At 37.7% G+C, this 27,898-nt stretch overlaps 1 protein-coding gene across 1 annotated transcript; it reads right to left on the bottom strand.

Annotated features, from left to right (window-relative positions):
• Window positions 1-335: 335 nt before the first annotated feature.
• Window positions 336-22,619, bottom strand: mmp14b (matrix metallopeptidase 14b (membrane-inserted)). The gene is made up of 10 exons (XM_056479008.1): window positions 22,118-22,619; window positions 11,623-11,771; window positions 11,078-11,200; window positions 10,436-10,743; window positions 9,846-10,007; window positions 7,354-7,520; window positions 7,129-7,267; window positions 6,892-7,042; window positions 6,694-6,809; window positions 336-3,122 (listed from the first exon to the last, which is right to left on the bottom strand). Exons 1-10 carry the CDS (start codon window positions 22,202-22,204, stop codon window positions 2,659-2,661), a joined length of 1,866 nt encoding a protein of 621 aa, XP_056334983.1. The 5' UTR covers window positions 22,205-22,619; the 3' UTR covers window positions 336-2,658.
• Window positions 22,620-27,898: the final 5,279 nt, after the last annotated feature.

Below are 27,898 nucleotides of genomic sequence, written 5' to 3'. Positions count from 1 at the left end.
CCACAGCCATATTGCACCAGACCACACACCAGCTGATTGGTTGCGAGGAGACAGATTAGGAGTGATGAAGCTAATTATGAAATGGGGAAGGTAAGAAGGCCATGATGGACAGAGGCCAGTGGGCAAATTTGGCTAGGATGCGGGGGTTAAACCCCTACTCTTTTTTAAAGGACATCCTGGGAATTTTTAACGACCACAAAGAAAGCATGTATACAGCTTTGTAAGGACGTAAGATTCAGAAAAAGGTGCCCAAGATATGATTTCTTTGTGAACTATATCACATTATCTGAATGGTTAGTTGATATAAACGGTTAAAAAAAAATCTGACAGCAAAGAAAACTTACAAAATAGTTTATTTTGACTTGAACATAAAAAAAGGTTTGAAACAAGCACAATTATTTTTAGATGATCATCATCATTTAAATATTATTATCATTATTGTTTTTAATTACAACTTCAAAATCCCCATTTAAAAAAAAAGCACCACAAGTTATCAATAATTGTAAACACAAGCAGTGAAAATGTCATATTTAAAGATTTATTTAATTTCAAAAAATACAAACCCACCCATTCATTCAGTTTCTCCTAAATTAAGGCCACTTCATAAGACATACATTATTGCCTGTCCAGCAGGACATTTTTAATGACAATTCAATAAAAAAACACATTCTTTACACGGAGAACAATAACAATAGTAATAATCATAATGATAACGACATCATCATTATCAATAATAGTAATTATTTAAAATACAGTACAATATAAAGCCATACTACTGGAGGACACACACACACACAGACAGACAGCACAGCTTTGTTTGCAGGCATTGTTAGTGGGAGAAGGATCAATTGTCTTTGGAATGGCACATGACTTTGGTCTTTAACCTGAGATGGAGCTGCATGGGGTGAGAATGGACCCTGTGTTTATTTAGTGAAAAATGACTATTCATGAGCCAATGCAAACCATTTTTCATGATATCTTGTGCATTTTGGTTACTGTGCAAGTGGCAGCACTAAGGTTTAGAGATGGCAATACCATGGTATGAAGTGATTACTATGTTCATGCATTTTTCATGGATTTAAATGGAACTAAAGAGAATACCATGGTAAAACACCACCCTTTGGCCATCTTTTTAAGGTTCTTGCATCATGCATCAAGTTTTCATGGTTTAAGATTTTCCATCACTGTAATTTCTCTTCTTTGGTGTGTGATTAAAGTGCCCCTATTATGATTTTTCTACAAAGTTCTGTGTCGTTTTAAAAATGAAAGTGCATGACGTTATTTTCAGGGAGTCTGTGGGGTCTTAAAGTTTTGTGATGTCTTAAATTTCAAAAAACGAAATTTTAGGCCTTAAAAAGTCATAAATCTACAAAAATATTGTGTTGTAGGTCTTAAATAATTTTAAACATTTTCCTTTGTCCATGTAAATCTACCCAATCAGGCCAATATGGTTTAACTATATTAATAAAAAAAACTTTGTTGAAAAAAATGCATGTATAGTAACACATTATTTTAAGTATGGGGAATCCATTGACCCAACCAGACCCTTAGAAAAAAATCCTTACCATTTAATCCTGTTTAAGTCTGAAATTTCATTCATACTGGTCCTCAAAATGTCTAAAAAATGTCCTAAATATGCCCTAATGAAACAGCAGAAACCCTGATTTTGAAACACTAGTTATAATGCCAGCCTATAGTCTTCATTGGATGTCCACAAATGTCTACTTGGTCCCTTAAACACTGTAGCTGGTTTGTGTAGGCGACATTGTCAAGGTTTAGCAATTTCTAAGCTCAAATCATAGTTGTGATGGTGTCTTGATCAACTAGTTCCATTGATTTTTCATGCTTGGACTTAGTTTGAATTGATATGGTAGTATTGACACCATTCACACTCGCTGATGATTGAGGAAACCTCTGAAATTCAGATGTAGTAAATCCATTTTTGACCAATCAAAGGAGAGTATTCTAGCAGAATTAAGGAAACTGAAAACTATTCTTTGAACAAACTGTTTAAGACGCTTAGATAATTGAGGTTAATATGAAACATGAATATGAATATGAACGTGTTTTTGATGTCACAAGCATATTCAACTACTGTTGTAGACCTTGAAAAAGCATAATAAGGGCACTTTAAGGTTGCATGAGGCTGCTGGTAATGTGCTAAGCTTCAGCTGCAACCTGAGTAAATACAAAGTCTTCTGATCTGGCTTTTGTTTTGTTTTGACAGAGGGTAAGACTTCACAATAAGTTGGACATACAGAAACAATCACAACTTTAAAATGACATTTACAAGAGGTTAAACAAACAGCGATGAGCTGGCGTCATTGGCTACACCAGAAGGGAAAGATGCTGAGAGAAGAAGAGGGGAGAGATGAAGTGATAGAGTGGGGTGGGGGGGGTACCATATGCCTTTGTACAGCGTGCAGGAAGAGCTCGGCACAGGTGTGAAAGCAAAACATTCAAGACCACTAATTAGGAAATATTCAAATGCAGAGATTCTGAGTGGCATCATTTCGAAAGTAAACAAAAAAAGGTCTCCCTTTTGGGTGGAAACCTTGAGTTTCACTTCTTGGTGTTGCTTCGCTAATAAGTCCCCGTCTTCTGTATTCTCAATTCTCTCCTCCCCTTCCCTTTTTTCTGTGATCCCTTCTTAAACGTTTAAACCTTGTCCAGTAGGGAGCGTTGGCAGTAGAGCAAGCGTCTCGGTGTGCCGTACCTGCGGAAGAAGAGAAGTGCGCCAAGTGTAAAAATGACGCAGACCAACAGCATGAGTGGTACCACCACGGCAGCTGCTCCTCCTCTGCTGCTGGGTGCATCTTCAACCTCGATTATGAGCACTTCTGTCTCCTCCTTTTTGCCCTCTTCCTCAGTCTTGTCCACCTCGTTTGTGCGGTCTTGTTCACGTTCACGCTCTCGTGCACGCTCCCTCTCCCGCTCCCTTTCGCGCTCGCGTTCTCTCTCACGTTCCCGGTCTCGGTCACTTCCACCACCACCTGTATTGGAGTCTTCATTAGGGCAGCCCATCCAATCCTTAAGTGCTGATTTGGGGTATCCAGGCTCCACTTTCAATAACTGGTTGTTAAACTTCCAGTACTTGTTGGCTTTGTAGAAGTAGGTATAACCTGTGTAATTTAAGAGAGAAAAGGTCAGGACTGTGTTGTGGTGATCTTTGGCTCAAAGCTAACATCCTGACTACAGTTTTTCTTTAATAAATATCTTGTCCTGGACAGGACAATGAAGAGAGGCAGGGAAATATTAGAATAGAGGAAATGAGGGTCAGGAAGTGAAACCGGCCAGACTTTCACCTATTGAGGCACAATGCGACAAGTGATGAATGCTTATATCAGTAGGTCAAACACCAGACGTTCTATTTTGGGTGTTCACACTAATGAACACCCAAATTGATTCTATAGAGAGAGACAGAGAGAGCCCAGCAAACAATTTTGTGTTTAATAGACGTCTAATAGACATCTAAACATAGACAGCTTGGCTAAAACAAGGCTAAACTTGGGCTGTCAGTGAATAATCTAATGGACATGCAAGAAAAGCCCAAAACAGACAGATTAAACAGACTTTATATGTGTAGTCATTCATTTCTGTTTATTTGATGACTAGTCTAGTTTTGACCTATTCTTGGACGTCTATCAGATTTACACTGACAGCCCAAATTTAGTCTTGTTTTAACCAAAACAATTATGTTTAGACATCTATTAGACATCTTTAAAAAACAAAACATGCTTGCTGGGAGAGCTTATAAAATGCAAGTAAAGTTCTAGACTTTAAATACACTTTTCTTTTCTTTTTTTAACATAATGTTCCGTTATTCAGTGTTCCTGACATTATGAATGGAACAAAGTGCTTGTTTTAAAATGTATGAAAGAATAAGTGATTATTGAAGTGATTGTGAATTGTATTATATTTGAAACAACTAAAAAGATTTTTGTTAAAAATTGGATAAAACAGTGGTTTGAAGGATTGTGGCAAACTATAAAGTTTTAAAAGTACAATTAATTAGTGTTTTGGAGTGGCGCTATGATTATTAAAGTCTTATAATACGTTATCCAGGGTTCCCACAGGTCTTGGAAGTTCTTGAATTTTATGGAATTGTATAAGCTCTATTTCAGACATTGAAAGTCAGGGAGTTGTATGTATTTTTTGTCAAGTTCATGGATTTTTTTATTTTTTAATGTAGTTTTTCAGTATGTTTTTTTCCCCCATTTTATTCATTTTAATGCTTGTTGACTGGCAATCAAATATCTTAAAACATCAGCACAAGTTTTGCAGTAGAAAATGATTGGAAGTGAATAAGACTAAAAGTCTTGAGCCATTTAAGTTACAATGGTTGTGAAACATAAGGTGGACAGGTCATTTAAATTCAGCTTTTTAGTTGGTGAAAATCAGGGAATTTGATGTGGCTTAGACTGGTTATCCAATGATTCCAGTTTAAAACACACCGTTTGTTTTTTAGAACTGTGCTGTTTATGGTTAGGACATTATGGGGCTCTATTTTAACGTTCTAGACGAAAAGTCTAAAGCGAATGGTGCAAAAGCATTAAGGGCATGTCTGAATCCACTTTTGCTATTTTAAGGATGGGAAAAGATGGTTTGCGCCACGGCTCATGGTCTAACAGGGTTGTGCTTATTAGGGGTGTCTATATTAATTGTTTCTTCGGTGTACCGCGATGCAGACGCTGACAATTTGGTATCGGTTCAGTAATAATGATAACCGGTTATTATGTACTGACATCAATTATCTTATATGCGCTCTGTCGCGAGTGATGCGAGCGCAGGTATTTACAACACTACAGGCGCCAACTACTTAAAAATTTCACTGTGTGTGTGTTTTCTGGAAAGTCTTTCGCTGGCACTTACAGCAGAAGCCCCTATTTGTCTGCGATTGAGGGAATGAAAGTACTCCATTTCTCTCTCTCTCTCTCTCTCTCTCTCTCTCTCTCTCTCTCTCTCTCTCTCTCTCTCACTCTCACTCTCACTGTGGCCCATTTCACTGGCTGGCGTGACTTTTCCTCTCGGCTGCTGGCGTAACTCTTCCTCCCCTCTTTTTTCCTCTCGGCTGTATGCGTTCCCGCGGCTCTACCTGTGCATTGTTGCGGGACCCGACCAGATTTCATGCGGTGTGGGAATAAATTTCCGAATAAATTGCGGCAGCGGTCGGTAACTCTGGTGTAATTTTAGGAGTGGGCACTTTCACAATATATATGAGCAAGCAAGCGCGCGCGGCGTGTGTGTGAGTGTGCGTGTGTGCGTGCATGTGTGTGTTAGTTTGGTGCTGTCTATGTTTGTGTATGTGTGTGAATGAGAGACAGTGTGGTGCTGTGTGTGTGTGTTTATACAGACACTTGTTATAGCCACCCCCAAAATACAACACTGTGTATGGAAAGTGTCGTCAATGCACCGTGATGCACCGAGATATCGAATTGAACCGAACCGATGGCATGATAATTGTAACCGAACCTTAAGACCAGTATAGGTTCACACATCTAGTGCTAATTCTCTTAATGAGTTATGGTTGTGTTTTGAGCTTAACGTGCTTAAAACCAATCAGAGTCTCGTCTAACATTCCCTTTAAGAGTCAGTTGCATGCCACCATCGTGCATTTACTATTTACATGACAGACTTTGTAAAACTAAATGGAAAAACTGAATGCTTCACTAGCGAGAAAACAGTTAAACAAACCATCTGCAGAACAAGCCTCTTCCATTCGGCCTCTTTACTTTTACTCTTTACTTGTTGTACGCACAGTACAGTATGTCTACTGAAGACATCCATTAGCCTGCATATTTAATTTTGTTTGTTAAGCGCAAAGATTTGTTTCAAAACTATTTCTAAATATAGTTCTAATTTCCAGCAAACAAGTAAATGAACAATAATAACAATAAGTGTGGTCAAAAAACTTAAGTTATATCTAAATACATGTCCTATTCTTATGCCCTATATTGTGATGCATATGTCTCTAAAACCCGACAGGTGGACAAATCTGAACTTGTTTTTATTAAAACAAATATAATATGCATATAATAAATAATACTGCTAATATTAATAATAATAATAACATTATACTAAAGCAAGTTGTTACAAATGAACTGAAAAAAGCCCCCGGACATAAAGAAGGCATGGAGGCAGTGTTTTTTTATATCTATGTAGAAAATAAAAATTTTTGTAACATTTTAATCCTTTATTTTTTTCATATGTTAAGATATTTGTGTATTGCTGTACATCCTGTGTGTATTAAGCGTTTGAACCTGCATGGACGCATAACTAAAGCACTCTGCACTGGATTTTAGACCAGCCTTTACTTGGTCAATAGCGCAGTCGATTTCAGTTTCTTAAAATAGCAACGCGTCAACTGTGCCTTAACACACCTCCTTTATAGACCGGCACGCCCATGAGTTCACAAAGTGGCTCAAATGAATTTACTATTTAAACAACGTGGCGTAATATGTGAAAATTAGGGTTGCGCTGGTCTGAAAATAGCAACAAATCGCGCCAAACACATCTTGAGCCTTATTGCGCCGGGTATATGATAGGGCCCTATATGTAGTTACAGATTATCATATGACTGACTGACACTATACTAAAACACAGAATAGTCAAAGAACGACCATGTTAGAATAGAAAATCGGCTCATAAATAAAACTTTTATTCTGTATAACAGCTGGAAAGTGAAGGGCTTACCTTGATCTCGACTCATGAAGGCAGCCTTTATGTTGTCTGGAACGCCTTGCCATTTACTAATGGGTTTGGGGTAATCTGGGTCCACTGAGTGCGTGTCTTCATTGTAACGATAATATCTGATAAAAGATAAGCAGCAGTTTCAGATCTATGCTCCCTTTGTGCTCATGCTTTATATTATGGGACATCAAAGCTACTGACTTGTTTCCTCTGAAGAAGTAGGTGTAGCCTGTAGGCGTGTAGAGGAGAGCTGCGTCCAGTTTGTCTTTTGGTACACCAGTGCCCAGTTCTCCCAAAACCTTCGGGTAACCTGACTCTAAGTTTGACTCCGTGAACACCCAATGCCTGTCCCCTGCAAACCAGACATGACAAATGTAGTATTTCTGGGTCGATAAGCAAATCCTCCACTGAATTCAAGCGATAAAAGACAACTAGTACCTTTAAAGAAGACAAATTTGCCATCTTCTCTTTCATATGCAGCATTAATGTCAGTAGGCAGACCTCTCCAGAAGTGTCCAATTGGCATTGGGTAGTTTTCCATAACTTGATTATTGCGAACGCGCCAGAACCACTTACCCTAAAACACAGAGACAGGAACCATAATGAACAAAAAATCTCCTAGTCAATATTCCAAAAATAATGCAGCACATAGTCCATCAGTACCTTAAACACAAACATTTCTCCTCTGAAAATGCCAATGGTGTCAAAATGACCCTCGCAGATGTTAGGACCATAGGAGGGTCCACCGGGCCTGTATGGTGTGGGGTATGGAGTGTGATGGGGCGTCTCAGGGGTGACGGGGGGTCGAGGATGTCCTCCAGACCCTGGTCCTGCAGAGATAAAATAAAAAACATATATATTTAAGTGAATTAGATGGTTTGCATTGGTCTGTGTAAATAACTGATTGACAAAAGCCTCTTAATATGTAAATAAATGCTGTACTTGACTATTATTTTTCACCATGTGGTTGAACTGAGAATTAATTTGAAATAATATACTGCTCCATTATTGGATTTTACTGTACAGGGGTACGTTTCTGAAAACCATCGTTAGCCAACTAAGGTCGCAAGTTTCATCGTTACAAACATAGTTCGTTGATTTGGCGTTTCCCAAATCCATCAATACAACAAACATTCACAAACTGCAAAGCTAACTTGTACATTTTCAACTACTCCTCTTGAGCTGTAGTTAGAAGCATAGTTCCTGATTGTGTTTTATTCCCAGTTATCCCCCTATGCCCTATTCAATTTAAACGTTCCAACATTTAAACTTGAAATGATAAAAAAAAAAAACATGGACATTTAAGTTATCTCTCTTAGATGTAGTTTGCTTTCAAATTATTTTTACAGTTCAGTTTTAGTGATCTTCATATTGGCAATTGTGTTCCTTTTGTAGTGCACTGAACGCAGGCGTGGCTCATGACGAAAGCTATAGGTGACCTGTTATTTAAAGCAGAATTTACGTTACGTCTCCAAAGCTTGTGAAAACAAACATGTATAGCATAAGTTGGTTTTAATTTCTTTAATTGCATAAAATGGTTTTAATTTTTAGTAGTTTATTTATTAAGAAATGTATATATATACTGTATATGACATGGGCCTGTTGGTTAGAACATTTCTGCAGTGGTTTGATTGTGTCAAAGTTGAAAAGTAGACTTTTCAAATAAATTAAATAAACAATATCCTACGTAACAATAATATTAATAATAATAAAAAATAAATAATAATAATAATTATTATTATGAAGTAGGATGTTTTCTTTTCTTAATAAATGGCCTGTGAATTACTACCATTACCGATTTATATGGTTTATATATGAAATTATAATATGTGTTAAGTGGTTTTATGTTTTAGAATAGAATATGGCATATTCTCAATGATATTTGTAAAGGAAACAGGTCCTATATGACCCGTTTACATATTTACTCAATATATTCAACTAATATTGAAAAAGAGTGCATGTTTTTACCAAAAGTAATATTGTAATTTTTTTTAATGCATGTAAAACAATAAAATATGCACACAAAAAGTTGTTACTCCACCCTGTTTAGAGCATCATTATGGACATTTTACGATGTAACTAACAAGGTTAAAACAATGGTTCTGTGATAAAGCAACTACCGTTTTGGGAAGCACTTGTCATTACATCGTTCTTTTCCCAAACGATGCATCGTACTAAGATAGTTCAGCCGCGAGTTACGTTGTTGTTAGGGAAACGCACCCCAGTTCAATACTTCAATGCCTAATGTTCAGTTTAATGCATAGTTTGCATGAATATTTATTCATTTTTGCAGACAGTTTTATCCGTAAAGTAAAAGAAGTGTAATTTGTCCATGCTAATTTAGTTCCTTTCATTTTAAGAGTAGCTTTCTCAGCACTAAATTAAATAAGTAATCTACGCCAACTTTAATAGATCATTTGTGTTGTCAAATTTTTTGTATACATTTAGTACATTAGTGTAATATGGTTTCATGCTTAAAGAAAACATCTGTATTTAACAGATACAACTTAGCATTAGATAATATATGTAATGTTCTCAAAATGTAACAAATGAACCCTTATAAGGCCTAAGCCTAATGCCGAAATGCCCAAGTCCCTTGTAACCTTTGATTTGGCTCAACATCCCATCTAAGAATGATAGAGCGGGTTGGCGCAACAGAGATCATTATTTCTCATTTGACCCAACATTTTTTGTTTGTTTGTTTATTTCACTACAGAAAGCAAATTAAAATTACATGTTTCAATTAAAAATACATAAATCTGAGTTTTTAATGCGTAAATGCTGTCACTCGATGAATAGAGAACTTTGCAGAAGACATCAGCGAGCAAATCAAGGCACAAACTAGTGTAACTCCATTTCTGTTATAAATTAGATATTTCTGTTTTTACTATAAGTTCAGTGTAAAATGTAAAAAAAAAAAATAAATACACTGTATTAGTTAATATAAAGCAATGTTATTTTTAAATATGATTAAATAAGTTAGGAAATTATATGGCAACTATATTTACCTTCGGCCCACTAGCCTTAATAAAGTTTGGTTTTTGGCCCTTCATAAGAAAAAGTTTGGGCACCCCTGGCCTAATGTTCCTTGGTTTAGTTACTGATAACAACCCCAATTGTTGTGAACACAGTTCTGTTAATCTTGATGCTTTTACCATAAAGCTGCTGAATGCCTTTCCGGTCATCTTCAGGAAGCACAAAGTTGTCTGTGTCCATCCACTGGTAGAAGGGAGCCATGATGGCAGACGGGTCGCTTGAATGCTCCATTCCCAAAGCATGACCCAGTTCATGCACAGCCACCAGGAACACATCATTACCTGAGAGAAAGTAGAATATAAGCACAGGTCAGACTGGCTAACCTTAAATAACATTCAGTATAATTGTGTACTGCACATTACCAACAACTATTTCGAGTGAATGGCTGCTAAGGGAGAACAACTGTTCCTTTCTTACAGAACTTGTTTTTTGGCATTCAGACCACAACAGGGAAATGACAAAGCATGAATAAATCAAGAGGTTCAAAACATTGTCACTGAAAGGTAAGGCTGATTCAATCCAGTTCAGTAGCGTGCACAACCCAATACTTGCTTGGACTTGCCTTCCTCCTTTTCACACATATATTCAGTTGATCTGAACTCATTTGAGCATGTCTAAACAGGACCCATCATCCAAACTGACACAAACAAGTGAAACCCCTTGGAGGTCTAGAGTGTTTTCACTGACTTGAGGTGTTTGTTCTTCTTACCCAGCAAATCTCGGTTGCCAATAGTCCAAGGCTCAGCTGCGTCGAAGTGCGTATCCCCTCCTATGCCATTCCCTGGGAAGTAAGCATGGGCTAAGAAACCTCCTTCTCCATCAAACGGACTGGCATCACCATGAAAGCCATCAGCGAAGAAGAGCATGATGTCTGCAAAGTCTTCAACTTTGTCTCTGATGTCACTGTAAGGGATCTCTCTGAATCGCAAAGGCGTAACGCTTTCCCACACTTTGAAGGCTTTTCTGATGGCCTCAAATGTCTCGTATTCCCCAACCTTTGGCGTGTAGTTCTGTATGCTGTGAAAGAGATAAGAAAGGGTGAATTGGAGAAAAAGTAGGCCATAGGAAAAAGGGGGAATATAGGCAGTAGAGGGAGAGAAAAAAATGATTTACATTACAGACAAGTCACACAGGAATTTTGGCCCTGGCTGCAGCGGAGCAGAATCATACAGCAAGGCCAAAGATGACTTTTCCATAAGTGTGCTGCATATTTACTAAAGCACAGGCCACAGCCATATCTAAACGTTTATGACAGCAAACCTCAATTAACCGGTAATGGTTTTTGAATGTGATTTGTGCACCTAAATTGACCTAAATACACTTTCAAATGCTACAGAAAGGACTTTCTTACCAGAATGTGATGTCATTTTTGTCCCATTTCAGTCCCTGGATGGCGTAGCGCTTCTTTCTCAGGTTGCTCTTCAGTTCGGCTCCAAACTTGTCTGGGACGCCACAGCGGGGCCTCTTCATTGCCCTGGCAATCAGCATCCAATACATTAGATCATCCACCACACAACAGATTTAATTTCAGCCATTTTGGACAGGGTATCCGTTAATTTCTGTCCTCATATATTCTACATCTTCCGTGCCTCATTGCGCACCAGTGGAGGATTGCTGACACAATGCCGTACTTTTTCCATTCCCTCCTTCCATAACTAACAACCGCATAACTGATGGGCCAAAATAGTTCCACAGAGATATCTGTAAGCTCTTGAATCTCCTGAACTAGCCACAGGTGTTCAGAAAATGCAAGACTGATCCCGTGGAGGAAATAAGGCATCATATATTTTGACGTTTAACGTATATATATATTTCAAAGAAGTTCAACCCTGGACATGGCAACATTAATTGGACTAAATAATACATTGTAGCTGTCATGTTGGAAAGCTGACTTACTCTAGAGTATTGGCATCCAAGCTGCCGGTGACTGTCAGGCCGTAGAATCTCTGCATGGCAGCAATGGCAGACGGGACAGACTGAGGAGAGCGGGCCGTATGTGTGCGCAGATCGCCAGGGGGCAAGTAACCATACTGCTGTAGCCATGCCTGAAATGAGAGGGAAAGAGAGACAAAGTTGTTTGTAAATAGACAGCGATCTTATGTTTAGTCTTTTTTTTGAGTTGTGGGCCATGAGGAAATCATGTTGCACAGATGTTAGTTTTATTGTATGACACCAAATGACTTGCTTTTAATGAAAAGAGTGTCATTCAAACGTTAAAGCCATAGATGAAAATATACTCATTTGCACACCCTCAAGTAGTTTCATACCTTTGAGCAGGGGTGCCCAAACTTTTTTTTGTGAAGGGCCAAAAACCAAACTTTATGGAGGCTAGTGGGCCGAAGGTAAATATAGTTATATAGTAAATATAGATTCATTTATATTTAATTGAATCATGTCATTTCAATTTGCTTTTCTGTAGTGCAATAAAATGAATAAAAAAAAAAAAAAGGTTTGGTCAAATTAGAAATGACGATCTCTGTTAAAGGCATTGCCCCAACCCTCTCTATCATTCTCAGATGAGATGGTGGGCCAAATCAAAGGTTACAATGGGCTTACATTGAGGATCTCTGCCTTTGAGTTTCATTCAATGGCATCACCTATGACTTTACGACTATGCATGACTTTACGGAGAGCTTACAACCTACTAACTACAGTTTGCCTTAAGAACATGTGGTGCAACTGAATTGAGAACAAATTTAGTAGTTACTAAGGCCCTAGAGTGAACTACGTTCCAGTTTAAGAAAGAACTTATGAACAGCTGGTGCAACCCTACCCTGTAACTGTTGACTTCCATAGTAGGATGGATTTCCAGTTTTTCCCAGGAGTTTCCCGTATTTCAGACCCATCTCCCGCCACCCTCCCGTTTTGTTGTTTCTCCCAGAAAACTCCCGTAATTTCACAACCACATTCCCAAATCACCTCCACCCCTCACTCAACCGGGGTCCTCAGCTTGTTGAAACACTGACGGGTCGCCAACTTAGGTATAGTGTCAGATCGCAGCGGCCACCTGAAACCTGCTCCATAATACAGTTACTAACAACACAGTACAGACACCTAAAGTCACAAACCCCCCCAACACCCCCCCCCCCCCCCCTTCACTTAAGTCCGTGGCACAGCCAAAAAATTTATTTTACAATGAATTAAATTACTAAACGGGCAACACAGTGGCTCAGTGGTTAGCACTGTCACCTCACAGCAAGAAGGTCACTGGTTCGAGTCCCAGCTGGGTCAGTGGGTTTCCTTCCGGTGCTCTGGCTTCCCTCATAGTCCAAAGACATGCTATAGATGAATTGAATAAACTAAATTGACTGAAGTGTATGTGTGTCAATGAGTGTGTATGGATGTTTCCCAGTACTAGGTTACAGCTGAAAATGCACTGTGTAAAACATATACTGGATAAGTTGGCGGACTAAGCTGAAGGAAAATGAATGCATTAACAGACAGTTCTTGTAAATGAATAGCATTCTAAATAAGAATTTCGAGTTTGATCAAATAAGTGTAGCCTTGTTGTTGAAAATGTGCTGACCTCAATCTAGTATCTTGATATTCAAACACATATTTTCTAGATTACTAACAGCTTCATTTAGTGTTGGTAAAACAGAGAGTGAAACTCTCAAACCCAAGGGATCGGGCAGGGATCCTTACCACAATTGATGAAACAATGCATTTGAAGCACTGGGATTTATTCGAAATTCACTTAACAAGTACGTCTAAACAAAGTAATATATCAAGAGCGTGCCTAGACTGATTTATGACCTTGCTTTTCTATGTGGTGAAAGGAAGAAGCTGCATTATCTCTTTCTTGAAACCAAGTCAGTGACGGCCCAAATGCATTTCTTTTTGCAGCAATATAGGATGATAGATGAGATAATGAAAGGTGAAGTGTTATCTGTCTGTGACTCCCTCAGGGAGACAGATACTGTCTCCAGTTAAACCAAACTGTCAGTCAGTAATTTCCCAGGGAATTTCTGGTTAATGCCATTGAAACCACAGAGATGAAGCCCTTATCCTGTAAATCCCCCCTTTCTCTACCTCCTCCACGACTCCCTCTTTCCCGCTTTTCTCACATGCTGCTGCAGGAATGAAGGAAAACAATGTAGACACACACCCTGTGGGGCCTCAGCACACTAGTTCAATGCAGAAAAACATGTGGCTCACATGACTTGGCAGTCGGCGCATGTGCAGTCTTTGTGACTAAAGTGTCAACAGACAGAGGTTCCTCTGCATGATCAGCATATTTAATGTTTATTATGGTGCTCTCTGGCTGAATGTGTTTTTGAGCGTGCGTTTTGGCAGCAGACAGGATTACGTGCGCAGTCAGATGCTTCAGAGCCTGAGTTCCAAGTTGATGTAATCCTGGAAATTTTGTTTTTCCTTTTAAGAACTTGCTGTTTTCTTGAGCCTTTTATTCCTCTATTTACTTAGTTCCTGCACTCTATTTTCTTCTTTTTGTCTCAGTCTCTATACCAGTCTATGGGGCTGTGATATTTCTTAACTTCCACAATTCTTCTCTATCATCTGACACTGAATAGTGCAGTTTCTTTGGCTGCCTGTGACTCAGTCTCCGCTCAAACAAAGGTTCAGTGTGTTACATCCATATGAGGGTAAGAAGACGGTTTATGGGTTATGGATTGGTGGGGGATGGCGGAGATTCATTGCATCCATTCACTGTAACTGAACTAAAATGAATCACAATTTGCTGAGTGATGACCAGTTTATGAATGCTTATGAGAGTGTATACTTTACGTTAAATGCATCAAATATCATTAATTTTCCTACGGCTTAGGCTCTATTTCAGAGGTGGCCACAGTGGAATGAACCACCAACTATTCAAGCATATGTTTTATGTCGCGAATGCCCTTCCAGCTGCAACCCAGTGGTGGGGAACACTCATACACGCATACACTACGGCCAACTTAGTTTGTTCAATTCACTTATAGCGCATGTCTTTAAACTGTGGGGGAAATCGGAGCACCCGGAGGAAACCCACGCCAACATGGGGAGAATGCGCTTATGAAAGCTTCAAATTAAAAAACAGTTATCTAACACCATTACACACCATTGAAGAGCCAGCATAATGTTAAAGGTTCAAAAAACCCTTGAGTACTTTTTTGAGATTTTAACAGATTTGTGTGTTGAGCATCAGTTAAAACACCTTTAGCACCTGTCAGCTTTAATTGTGGGGAAAAACTGAATAATTTTGAGTTTTTGTCTGCTAATTTCATCTTCCAGGGGGAAAATAATTTTGTGGGCGGGATCAAAATCAGTGATATAGTGCGAATCTGCTAGTGGAGTAGTGACGCATAGGTTTCTCATTATTATTCGTAGCGGAGTTTTCTTATCCTATGAGGAGACCTGCCAAGCTGTAAGACCCTATTACTAGGTTAGACCGCGTCCACGGACTCCGCATACAGCACGCAGTATTTAGCCGTTCATGAAGGGTCGTATGCGTTTGTTTCCATGATCCACGGGATTTGTTGCATGTTTTTCCCCGCGATGCTGTCAGGGCCGATGTTGGTTTGCAGCAAACATTTTTGTCGCGAGAGCTGTGCGAGAACTGGAGAATGGCGGACTTTGTATTTTATCAGTTGAGTTCCTTACCATTCAGACACATCATCTATATCCATGCTGCTGTGTTTGCCTATGTTTAAAATCCTCCAGGTTACTGGCAGGGCTAATGGTTGAAATAGACAGGACAAGAGACCTGCTGCACTGCTATCCACTGTGTCTTCATTCAGACCAGGGGCTTGAGGAGGACAGAAGTCCTCCTCATTTATAGTGTTTATATATACATAATTATATTTATAATGATATAAATTGTGGTTATGTGTATATGAAATTATGAATAACATGTGTAGCAGGACAATTAATTAATGTTTATTTATTTACATTTTAACTTCGTGAACTATAAGATCATGCGTCTCATCACAGTTTGTGTCTCATTTTGTGAGCCAACTGACTACAGTTGTTCGCTCCCCTCTTTCTCCCCTGCTCTGCCGGCCACACCCACTCCTCCCTCTGCTCGCAGCATTCCACGCCCATCATGAGGCATTTTTTTTTTAAATTCTGAGGGAGATTTGAACAGAAAGAGGAGGGGGTTTCATGGCCCTTTAAAACTACTCTGACTGTGTTCATCTGGCAGAATAAAGTCAAATATGATGGCTTGAGGGTGGGTAAATTATGGAGTACTTTTAATTTTTGGGTAGACTATTACTTTACATCCATTCTGATGAATGAATAATGTGTAGAGAATTAAAGCAGGGCAAACATCATGTGTGAAGTCTTTGCTGTTGCTCAACATTTCTCGCATCTCTCAAAAACAACTTCTAAACTGGATTTCTCAACAGTCTGCCAGTACATCCTGGCTTCCACACAGAGGAAGTTTTTTTCCATGAAAAGAGAACCTATAAAGTAAAGGATGTTTACTTGTTCTTCTCCAAGTTGTATACAGTTTTAATGCATGATTCATGTAAATTATGCAGTGCAATCTTTTGCTTTTATACTACACTAAAGTGTATTTGATGACCTGTCTATGACTGTCATTATACCAAGAATCAAGGGGAGAGAGGTTTAGGTTTTGAACATTCATGTATTCAACATACCAATTGAACTGTTAATCTTTGTTATAGCATCCAATTTCATGACATCATCCAAACAATTTGAGCATAAAGGGGTCACACACCAGACGAGAAGCACAGCAACACACACATATCTAGGCCAACTTCTCAGGTATTGCACACTGAAAAGACGTATTCGTTTTATTCATGTTGAATTCAAGACAGCAGTCCACAACGGTTAATCTAATCACTAAACTTGCCAAAACCAACTATAAACAACCATAAAAGAACATGAAGCCCTCTGATTTTTCAGTCACATTGTTGTCCATTATCATTCAGTTCAGCCTTAAACACCACCCGACAAAGTCATGTTGCCTATCCAAGTTTTAGGAACAACAAATAATAACTTGACTTCAAGCTGATCATTTGGTATCAGAAGTCGCTTATATGAAAAGCAAGGGCCTTACGCTTATTTTACCAAAATAAAATATGATCATGCCTTGATTTTTAATTATTTAATTAGGACAGTAAGCTCTGACTTTGCTTAGACAAAAGTCATGTCACTTAACAGAAATAATGAACAGTATAGAATATAAAGTCATGGTGCAGTGGAAAGAGAATTAATATTGTGTATGACTCCAATGAGCTTGGAGGACTGCATCCATACATCTCTGCAATGACTCAAATAGCTTATTAATAATCTGGAATGGCAAAGAAAGCATTCTTGCAGGACTCCCAGAGTTCATCAAGATTCTTTGGATTTATCTTCAATGCCTCCTCCATCTTACCCCAGACATGCTTAATAATGTTCATGTCTCGTGACTAGGCTGGCCAATCCTGGAGCACCTTGACCTTCTTTGCTTTCAGGACCTTTGATGTGGAGACTGAAGTATGAGGAGTGCAATCCTGCTGAAGAATGTGCCCTCTCCCTGTGGTTTGTAATGTTATGGGCAACACAAATGTCTTGATACCTCAAGCTGTTGATGTTGCCCTCCACTCTGCAGATCTTTCGCACGCCCCCATACTGAATGTAACCCCAAACCATGATTTTTCTTTCACCAAACTTGACAGATTTCTATGAGAATCTTGGGTCCATGCGGGTTCCAATAGACCTTCTGCAGTATTTGTGATGATTGGGATGCAGATCAACAGATGATTCATCTGAAAAATCAACTTTTCGAAACTAGAAGTCAGGTTTTATTTGTTGCTCTTGGGAACGACAAGATTTTGTCAGGTAGTGTAAATGCATGTTTTACTCATATTTTAAGCTCTTCACAAGTTATTCATAACTGATAAAATATAATGTTCTGTAAATTCCACCACTAAATTTGTATCTTTCGGTATTAATAGGTTAGCTCACTCAAAAATGAAAGTTACTTTATCATTTACTCTGCCTTGGTGGTTTTAAACCTTTGAGTTTCCTCCTTTTTTTTTATCTCACAAAAGAAGATATTTTGACGAATGCTGGTTGCTGGCACACATTGACTTCCACAGTAGGAAAAAAAATTCCATGGAAGTTAATGGGTCTAAGCAACCAGGACTTTTCAAAATAACTTCTTTTGTGTTCAACAGATGAAAGAAACCCAAATAGTAAAAGGGGGGTAAAAGTAAGAGTAAAAGGCCAAATTTTCATTTTTGGGTGAACTACCCCTTTAAAAACTACCACTAAGCTTGCCAGGACTAAATACATTTTTGGTCTGGCGCAAACTAACCAAGAGACCTGAACTGCAAGTGTGAACACCAAATATCAAATCTTATGTAAAAGATCCAAAACGTAAATATCTAACATAAAGATCTCAACTCTGTCATAACTTGCAAATTTTATTGAATAAATTCAGTTATCACCTCCATTTTGGCTTGGCCATGATGCATGAAAAATAGTTCATGAGTTATTGTGACAGCATGCATGACCTTTTCTATTACTTTATATACAAAGGAGCAATAGGCACCATTTTGTGTTGAGAGGCTGAGAGAAAGACATGCAATTTTAAAGGAAAATGAGTCACAACTTCCATTTACTCTGGGCCAATGGAATAACACAGAATCTGGGTGAGCGTGTGGTGAATCCAAATGCAATGAAGCCAAATCTTAAAAATGCAGTTCAGCTGCTCAGGTTACGCTAATGAAACTCAACAGCTGGATAAATGTATCAACACCATGACACCAATAGCGAAATACTTAAAAAGAAATGCATAATGTAAGTGGAGTTTACCAATAACAACATTGGTCGTTAGTATACAAATGTATACACTATGGCAGCCCAAACTTCCTTGCGTTTAATTTACACTTGACAATTGACATTTTTTATTGTGCCAATTGTCATTTATGTAACAATACTTTTACTTGTGGTTTGGTGTTCTGTAATATACCAGATATAATCATACTTGCAGATGTTTGTCCCCAGATTTGTAATTATAATTTTTAATAGGTCAAATTTAACACGCAGGACCCTTAGCTGTTTGAGAAAAAATATATGTTTTGTGAGGTAAAATGTGGCATTATTGGTAGATTAAAATAAAAAAGCAGTTGGGATTTAGATTTTCTTATCTAGATATACACTCACTGGCCACTTTATTAGGTACGGCTGTCCAACTGCTCAATGCAAATTTTTAATCAGCTAATCAAATGCCAGAAACTCAATGCATTAAGGCATGTAAACATGGTCAAGACGATCTGCTACAGTTTAAACCGAGCATCAGAATAGGGAAGAAAGGTGATTTAAGTGACTTTGAATGTGGCATGGTTGTTAGTGCCAGATGGGCTGGTCTGAGTATTTCAGAAATTGCTGATCTACTGGGATATTCATGCACAACCATCTCTAGGGATAACAGAGAATGGTCTGAAAAAAGAAAATATCCAGTGAGCGGCAGTTCTGTGGGCACAAAGGCCTTGTTGATGCCAGAGGTCAGAGGATGGTCTACAGCAGCAGAAGACCCCACCGGTTGCCACTCCTGTCAGCTAAAAACAAGAAACTGAGGCTACAATTCGCACAGGTTCACCAAAATTGAACAACAGAATATTGGAAGAACGTTGCCTGACCTGATGAGTCTCGATTTTTCAGCTGCAACATTCAGATGGTGGGGTCAGAATTTGGCATCAACAACATGAAAGCATGGATCCATCCTGCCTTGTATCAACATTTCAGGCTGGTGGTGGTGGTGTAATGGTGTGGGGGATATTTTCTTGGCACACTTTGGGCCCATTAGTACCAATTGAGCATCGTGTCAACACCACAGCCTACCTGAGTATTGTTGCTGACCATGTCCATCCCTTTATGACCACAGTGTACCCATTTTCTGATGGCTACTTCCAGCAGGATAATGCGCCATGTCACAGAGCACGAATCATCTCAGACTGGTTTCTTAAACATGACAATGAGTTCACTGTACTCAAATGGCCTCCAAAGTCACCAGATCTTAATCCAATAGAGCACCATTGGGATGTGATGGAACGAGAGATTTGTATCATGGATGTGCAGCCGGCAAATATGCAACAACTGCATGATGCTATCATGTCAATATGGACCAAAATCTCTGAGGAATATTTCTAATACCTTGTTGAATCTATGCCACAAAGGATTAAGGCAGTTCTGAAGGCAAAAGCGGGGTCCATCCTGGTACTAGGTGTACCTAATAAAGTGGCCGGTGAGTGTTCCTTTCTGAAACCACTTATTGCTAAGAGCTTGATGGTTGTTCAGTCTTTAAGGAATCCAAAATAAACTCAAAAAATGAAAAAAAAATGTTTTTGTTCATATTTAAGACAAAATATATTTTGTAGAATGTTGACAACTAGTAGCCGTTGACATCCATAGTACATGAATACTTGTAAATTGCAGTTCAATGACTACTAGTTTCAAACATCCAAGAAAAGAATCCAAAAAAAGATTTTACTTTGTAAATGACCTAATTTTCAGATTGTGCCCAGCAACTGGACAATTTGTAGTCAAATTCAGCCTTTCATTTCTGTTAGTCTCTCTTTTCTAAAATGACATCACTTTTCAGCCTACAATACCTTCTATTCTTTATGCAGAATTGCATCATTCACACCCACTGCGTTTCCTGCCTGAAAACATCAATCCCATTTTCCCCCCATCTCATTGTCTGTATTCTCCAACATGCCACCCCCTTCCACATCCCACTTCCTTCCTCAAACTCTGACACTACATCACCAACCGTTGGCATCATCGCACATCTGCTCTGAAGCCATGTGGTAATAAAAAATCCCCGGGCCATTTCCTGTGGTTCTGTCCTATGAAGGATGTCACTAGCCATATGTGAGCAAATGCATGTCCAGCAATGTGGTTTTATGCAATCATTAATGCAACTCATCAGATGACTTGCATCAAAAATATCATTGTGATGTGGATTTCACAACAATTGGAGGCGGACACAGACACTAGTATTGTTTAAAAACAGGTGTGCATGAGTCTATATAGCAAAAGGAAATCCTTAAGGAATTGGGAGAACTTCCTGCGGGATTGTGATAACTTCCTGGTAGCCAAAATGGAGAAGGAGAGGAAGAAAAAGAGCCCATATGGAGATATTTTTTATTTACTCTGTCTAAACCCCTCCTCTCTCTTCTGACCGTAACTGAGGACAGATGTCATCCATTAAATCCTGCAGCTTATAGGAGCCGAAAAACCTATTGCCCCCAAACTCATCCTCAGCATATCCATCCACCCTGTGACCACAACATTACAGTCATGACTTTTCTTCCTGTTTTCGGTAATCGGCCCTTCTTTTTTGCATCCTCAGCATCTTTCAGTATCTGCGGTCTCTCACTTGACCTTAATTCAGACTCCTCCACAGTGTTTACTTTGATCACAGAGCAGAGAGATCGGAGTTTCTTAAAACTAAACATCTGTGACAATAATACTTGGGACTGACAGATGATAAAATTTCAGAGCCTCATAAGTTTAATCAAATCCATATATGGATATATCCTGTATGGTTTCCACCCTGCAACTAGAATGGAAATGATCATGTTACTTATAGCGCTATAAAATTTGCTGTTTTCGTTTAGAATTTCTTTAATGTCACATTTTTATAAACGAAAGTTATGCCCATTTTAAAGCATAGTTAATGTATGATGACTTTGTTTTCATAAACTGAGTTCAATTTCCACTCAAATTTCAGATTAATATTTAAATATCAGATAATTTCTGATTTTTAAACGTTAATGTTATTATTATTATTTAAATCAGAATACATTAAGACCACAATATATTTTTTTCCCTTTCATCGGCACTACAAATGTTAAATCACAATACATAGGTTATTCTTCAGCAGATATAGTTTCTTATATCCAGATTTTGTTGTCTGTTTTTTTTTTTTTTTTAATGTATGAGATTCAAACAATTTAGCCTTTAATTCAAGAACCCTCAATTATTAGCCTTCCTAATGTCTGAGTTTCATACACACACAATCTGTTTTTGCTAGCCAAGCATTGACCTACTTTAGTGAAGGTCACACAGTTTGACATGCAAGTCTAATAGTTGTGTGTTATACAGTAACAATTGCCAAAGTAAACCTAATCCATATAGACATATTGTTTTGGGGGAAAGTGGCTTTTTTAACTTTATTAACACAAAGACATATTTATGTCTTTTAGCACAAACATTATACAATTGAAGTGATATGTAAAGTTTGTTTTTATCTGTTTTTATTTTATTTCATTTTAAATAAAGTTTTTCTTTTAGCATGAATTACTGAGTTGTAGTCATGTATCGTTCCTTAGAGATGAAACATATTTAAATGCTCATTATATCTAGACGTATTCCCACTTATTATCAGTGATAAATATCAGTTTAGGTAATAATAATGCATGATACTTACCTCAGGTTTCATATCTTGTTTGGAGGACGATCTGTGCGCGCACACAAATATTAGAAGCAACAGCCTCGTGAACCCGCTCCAAATCATTTTTCGTCCTTTGTTGAAAAATTACTCGTAATAAAGTTTGACAGCACTTTGTTACTGTCGAAATAAAAAAAACGATTTAAAAAAATAGTGCCTACCACAATAGTGGTACAAACTCGACGAGTACTTTGGTTTCTCCAGAAAAGCGGGAGAATACAGACGTTTATCAACATGTAAACAATAACTGCGATAGATTACCGTTGCATTGCACTGACTGGAACTCTATAGCCTAAAAATCATAATTTCATGCACTGGGCGCTAAAATGGAGCACCGATAGAACGCATTATAAAAACAGACAAGCTATCATTGGCAAATATATCTTTGTCTTATTTTTCTAGTTCAATAAAATCTCCGGCTTCTTATGCACAGCAGCCCCTTTCTCTTAGTTGTAGACGTGGTCGCTCGATCGGAGTTGCCAAAAAACTGGATAGTAAAAATCCCTCCCTCCTCCATTTAGCCCATCCCGCTCCCTTCAGATTCACGAACTTCATGGCCTTGCTGACGACCTTTTTTGCTCGACCTTCCTTGTGGACAGAACATAGGCTTCTTCATCTGCCAGTTTCCCCCTCCCTAACTACTAAACTATTGTTTAGTTTGATGTTTTATTTAGGTAATTTTAATTAATGGTTCTGCTCGACATTTGTTCGGTGTTTACCATCTGTCTCTTTGTGGAACTGGTCAAAGCATTGCTCTAAAGCAAACAAGCATGACAGAATGATTCATTTACACTTGATGGAAAAATATGAACGTAGCGCCAGGGGTGTAATTTGCCTTTTATGTTATGTTTAAAAAAAAGACTTATAGTTAAAAAAAAGATAATAAGATTTATAGTTTTATGATTTAATACCCTATGATTTATGACGTACAGCAGTAAATATCACTGTATGTAAAACAAACAGAAAAAACAGGATTATCATGTCTTCAGTCTGTAAGTGCCAAGGTTCAACACTCCCACCTACTGGTGATATTTTATCATTACATGTTTCGCATTTTGATAGATAAATAAAAGCAGGGGTTCCCAAACTTTTTCTTATGAAAAGCCAAAAAGAAAACTTCATTGAGGGCTGTGGGCCGAAGGTAAATTTACCAAACCGTATTAAATTAAAGTTGCCATGGGTAATTATTAATAATATTAAAAATAACTATTAATAATTGCTTTATATTAACTAATGCTGTAATAACAAAATACAATCCCATTTAGAACAGAATGGAGTTCAAAGCCGAATACATGAGTCAAGCTGCACCTGTTTTTGCCTTGATTTGATGTCTCGCTGATGTCTTTGGCATTGTTCTCTGTCCATAGATTAACAGTATTTACAGTATTTTTGAAAAAATACTGTATTACTGGATTAATTTACATTTAAATGAAACATTTAATTTTAGTTTGCTTTTTTTTGTTGCTCAGCAATAAAACAGTCAAAAAAGCTGTTATATTAGAAATTACGATCTCAATTAAAGGCATTCATCCCCAACCCTCCCATCAATCTCTTCTCAGACTGTGAACTAGAGGGGAATATGTACAGTGCTTAGCATAAATGAGTATGCCCCATTTTGAAAATGAATATTTTGTTCCATTTCTCAGTGAATATGGGTAATATTGGTGCATTTGAAGAAAACAGATTTATTAAACAGATATATTAAATAAAATAATATTTTAGTCACAGAACATCTTTAGAAATGGAAAGATAATACATTTAAATTTATGCAAAATATTTCAGAAGAAAATTCCACACTACAACATTTCAACATAATTGTATAGATTTTGTTTCAGTGTTCAAGATCACTGTGCTTGTTTTTAGTTTGTCCTTGGTTTTATATGTTATGATGTGCATTTGTGAAATTGTTATTGTATTGTGTCTCCGCTGCTTCGTATCTGCTTTTCATGTTCCCTTTTGTCCAGGTCGTCGTTGTAAATGAGTACTGGTTCTCAATTGACTTACCTGGTTAAATAAAGATTATTAATATGCATAAGGCATAGTAAATTTGATGTTGTTTTCTCTTCTGGCTACCGTTATCAGTCTCACACATTTAATTTTTTCCTTTTTCTGAAAGTCTTGATAACACCATCTTGGAGCTTTTCTTTTATTATATCAGCAAATACAATTGTAAAAAAAAGTATTTGTTGTACTCTCCCATTCACTACGCTTTTAAGTTTACCCAACTATGACTACTTCCACTATTGAGAAATGAATCTGTTTGATGGCACATATTGACTTCCAAAATAGGAAAACAAAAACACTCTGCAAGTCAATAGGTGCCAGCAACCATCTTTTGTGTTCAACAGAAGAAGCTCGAAATGGCTTGTGAACAAGTGAAGGGTGTGTAAATATGACAATTTTCATTTTTGGGTGAACTATCCTTAAATGTTACACTGTAAAACCCAACAGTCAACTTTATCAAATGAGTGTAGTTACCTCAAAATGTACTGAAAGTTAATTCTACTCATTTGAAAAGAGTTTTGAACTCAGCGTTGAAGGTATTGAGTTAATAAAATACTTCATTACTTCAACTTAAATGGAGTAAATTCACAGTACTAGATTCCTTTTGAACTCAAATGGTTTGTAGCAATTGGTTTCCTCAAACGGTTTGAGTTTCCTTCACTTATTAGGTTTTACATTACTCAGTTGTTTTGAGTTGTCTTCTTTTAATGGGTTTTACTGAATTGCTTCATTTACTTAAATAAATTAAGTTCACAGTTCTCATTTCGATTAGTTTTTGAACTTAAATAGTTTGACTTACCTTAACTTATTCAGTTTAGATACAGATGTTCACTTTTTAAAGCACAATATAGCACCAACACTACATGCAATATACACATAGCCCTACAAACAAACACATAGACCATACTTTATTTTCTGTCTTCCTATGTCTCTCTGCATGGTTGTCATGGTGCAAGAGATTAGAGGCCAGTCCTCAGACAGATTGTCAACGCTTCCTCCAGTTTCTCCCTCACTGCGCTTGATGTGGCACACACAGAAGCGGTGCAGAGGAGTTTGATTGTGTTAGGGAGTGAACGGATTAGGGATGCCTGTATGTGAAGAAAACTGTTCCCTCAGACCACCAAGGAAGAGTAACATCACTGTAGATGAGATTTATGCACTTAAAAAAAGAGATCAACAAAGAGTGTGAGCGATCTGAAAGAACTGCTCGTTCTGGGTCTTGCCATGAATACACTGATTTTTATTTCCTTTAAGCTGTACCATGAAATTACAACTCACAGTCAGACTCATACACCCAATTCATTTCTATGGAAGATAGATACATGTAAAAGTATCCAGACAAAGAACAAACACCACCATAGAAACAAACATTTCCACCAAGAAATATAGAAAGGGTTATTTTTCTTTAGGCTAGATAGTGGTTCATCTCAGAATCAGTCAAGTTATTTCTATCTTTTTCAATAGCTACACTGACAATATTAAAGTAAAAGAACTTACACTGACTAACATACAGGCTTGTTAAACAATCTTACCAGACTCTAGTTGGTGTTAAGAGCAGTATATTATCTAGTACTGTACAGCTGGACAAACATGGACACAATGGACACAAGTTGACAGGTCATATTTACAGTTTGGTGTTTCGGTGCTTCCCAAGTGTTAAAAGAAAGAGATTTAGTACGAGTAAAGAATGTGTTAGTACAAGAAAATTTCGAGTGAATTTATCTAACGTCAATTTTAAAATATCAGCTGGCAACACTTGGTTTGCTCTTGGAAAGCAATTATACACACACATTCCAGCTGTACTGTCTGGTATATGGTAGGGTATTTTTCTGAACATTTGACCTCATTAGGAAAATTTATAAGAATTGTTTGATGAAGGTTGATAAGACTGTGTATGGATGCCCTCCGAAACCTAATGCAGCAGGGTACTGACATAGTCTAACACATTGTTTTGACCAAATAAATACTTTTTCAGAATTTGTTTTTGGTGTATTAGTATGTTTTTAATAGGGATGTCCAGATCCGATAACGTGATCGGAAATCGGGTCCGATCGCGGTTTCAGACTCGATCAGAATTAGACGTTACCTCCTGATCAGAACTCGAATATATATGTATATAAATATTCTGATTATTTTTTACACACCTATAGTTAAGCGGTCACATAGAGTTAGACCTCTTTCTTGACTTCACACAGGAACAGCAACGTGTGCGGCATGACATCACTTTGTAGCAGAGACGCTATTGGTTAAATGCAGGCAAAGTAGAACACGGAAGCAGCTTGAAGCAGAAAGCATGTGTATGTGTGCGGTCTGAAGGTATTATAAAGCTGATGACGACAACAATGCCAAAGCAAACTGTGAGATTTCTAAACTTTGGATTGCCTGCTGGGTATTTTAAGTTGAGGTGCTATTTCTATATATATTAGATTTTTTTTATATTTACTGTTGCACTAAAGTCCAAAAGTGAAGGATTTATGTTATTTATTACTTATTGTTCAAGCTACCTCACAGAAGGGCTCTGTTTGTTAAGAGTTGTTGAATGTTAAAATAAGGTGAATTAGATAAGGAACATCCTGGATCTGTTTCTTCTTTATTCTTTTTGTATGTATTATAGAAGTATCGGATCGGGTTTCGATATCGGTAGATACTCAAAATCAAATGACTGCCTTGAGGGCAAAAAACCTGATCGGGACATCCCTAGTTTTTAAACACACTCCCTACCAATTTTACCATTGCTTAAAAATTTTGATCACAATCTTCGCCTTTTGTGCTGTTGTAAAAAATAGCACACCAGAACAATATATTTTGGTGAACTGATCCATCATTTTATCATTGGCTTCTTAAATTTTGCTCTGTTCCTCACTTAAAACTATTATCAAATCATTAGCTCTATTCAATTCTTCGCCTTTGGAAAAGTCTACAAAACAATCATGGCAACCTCATCCAGACAAAACAATTTACATTCATCAAAAGAACATCACGTAATACTCAAGGAAGTACTATAAGATATATTTAGGTATCATTACATATATTAAAATACACAATACTTGTATTTTAATATAGAAGATATGTGTTAAAGATCAGACTTTTTTTAAACCAAGAAGTGATTTTATGTGTTTACTGTGATTGTGTTTTCCATTTTCTTTTGTTTTGGGGAGCAGTTAAAATCGTGATCCATAATATCCTTCAGGTTCTTCCCTTTGGTCACCTATTAGATTGATCTAAACACTTAACGGGGTCTTCTGATGAGCTCTCTGATGCTCGAAGTTTTCAAAGGGCTTGGATCAGGAAACTCACTCATGCCCTGGTGGCAAGTAGGTTGCAAGGTGGTGAGATTGTGGTCGATCATTATGCATCACTTTCTCTGGTCCCTTGGTCCTAGCCGGAGCTCGAGGTGTCTTGACAACTCCTCCATGGTGCTTCATATGTCCCTAGAAGATAAAACAAGAGAGGTTGTAAGTCTTTTTAAGATAACTAACATTGTTAAATTGTATTCAAGATGGATGAAAATTAGTGCTCAGCTTAATTTTAAAAGGACGCTTACTTTGAGTCCACTGCGACTTGCATACTCTTTTCCACATTCAGAACAGTGGTAGATTTTTTTCTCTGGCATGGGAGGTGGAAGACTGGGAGTAAGGGAAATGCATACAGTGGGTTCTGTTCTGTCCATTTCAGTTGCTGTTGCATCATTGAGGTCTGCTTTATCCATTGCATCCAAGCTACAGTGAGCATCCTTTGTGATCTTCTGCACATGTG

Source organism: Danio aesculapii, chromosome 2 (genome assembly GCF_903798145.1).
Source record: "Danio aesculapii chromosome 2, fDanAes4.1, whole genome shotgun sequence".
In the NCBI taxonomy this organism is placed as follows: domain Eukaryota; kingdom Metazoa; phylum Chordata; class Actinopteri; order Cypriniformes; family Danionidae; genus Danio; species Danio aesculapii.
The sequence above is the reverse complement of the archived record's forward strand: the minus strand, read 5'-3'. Positions and strand labels throughout refer to the sequence as shown.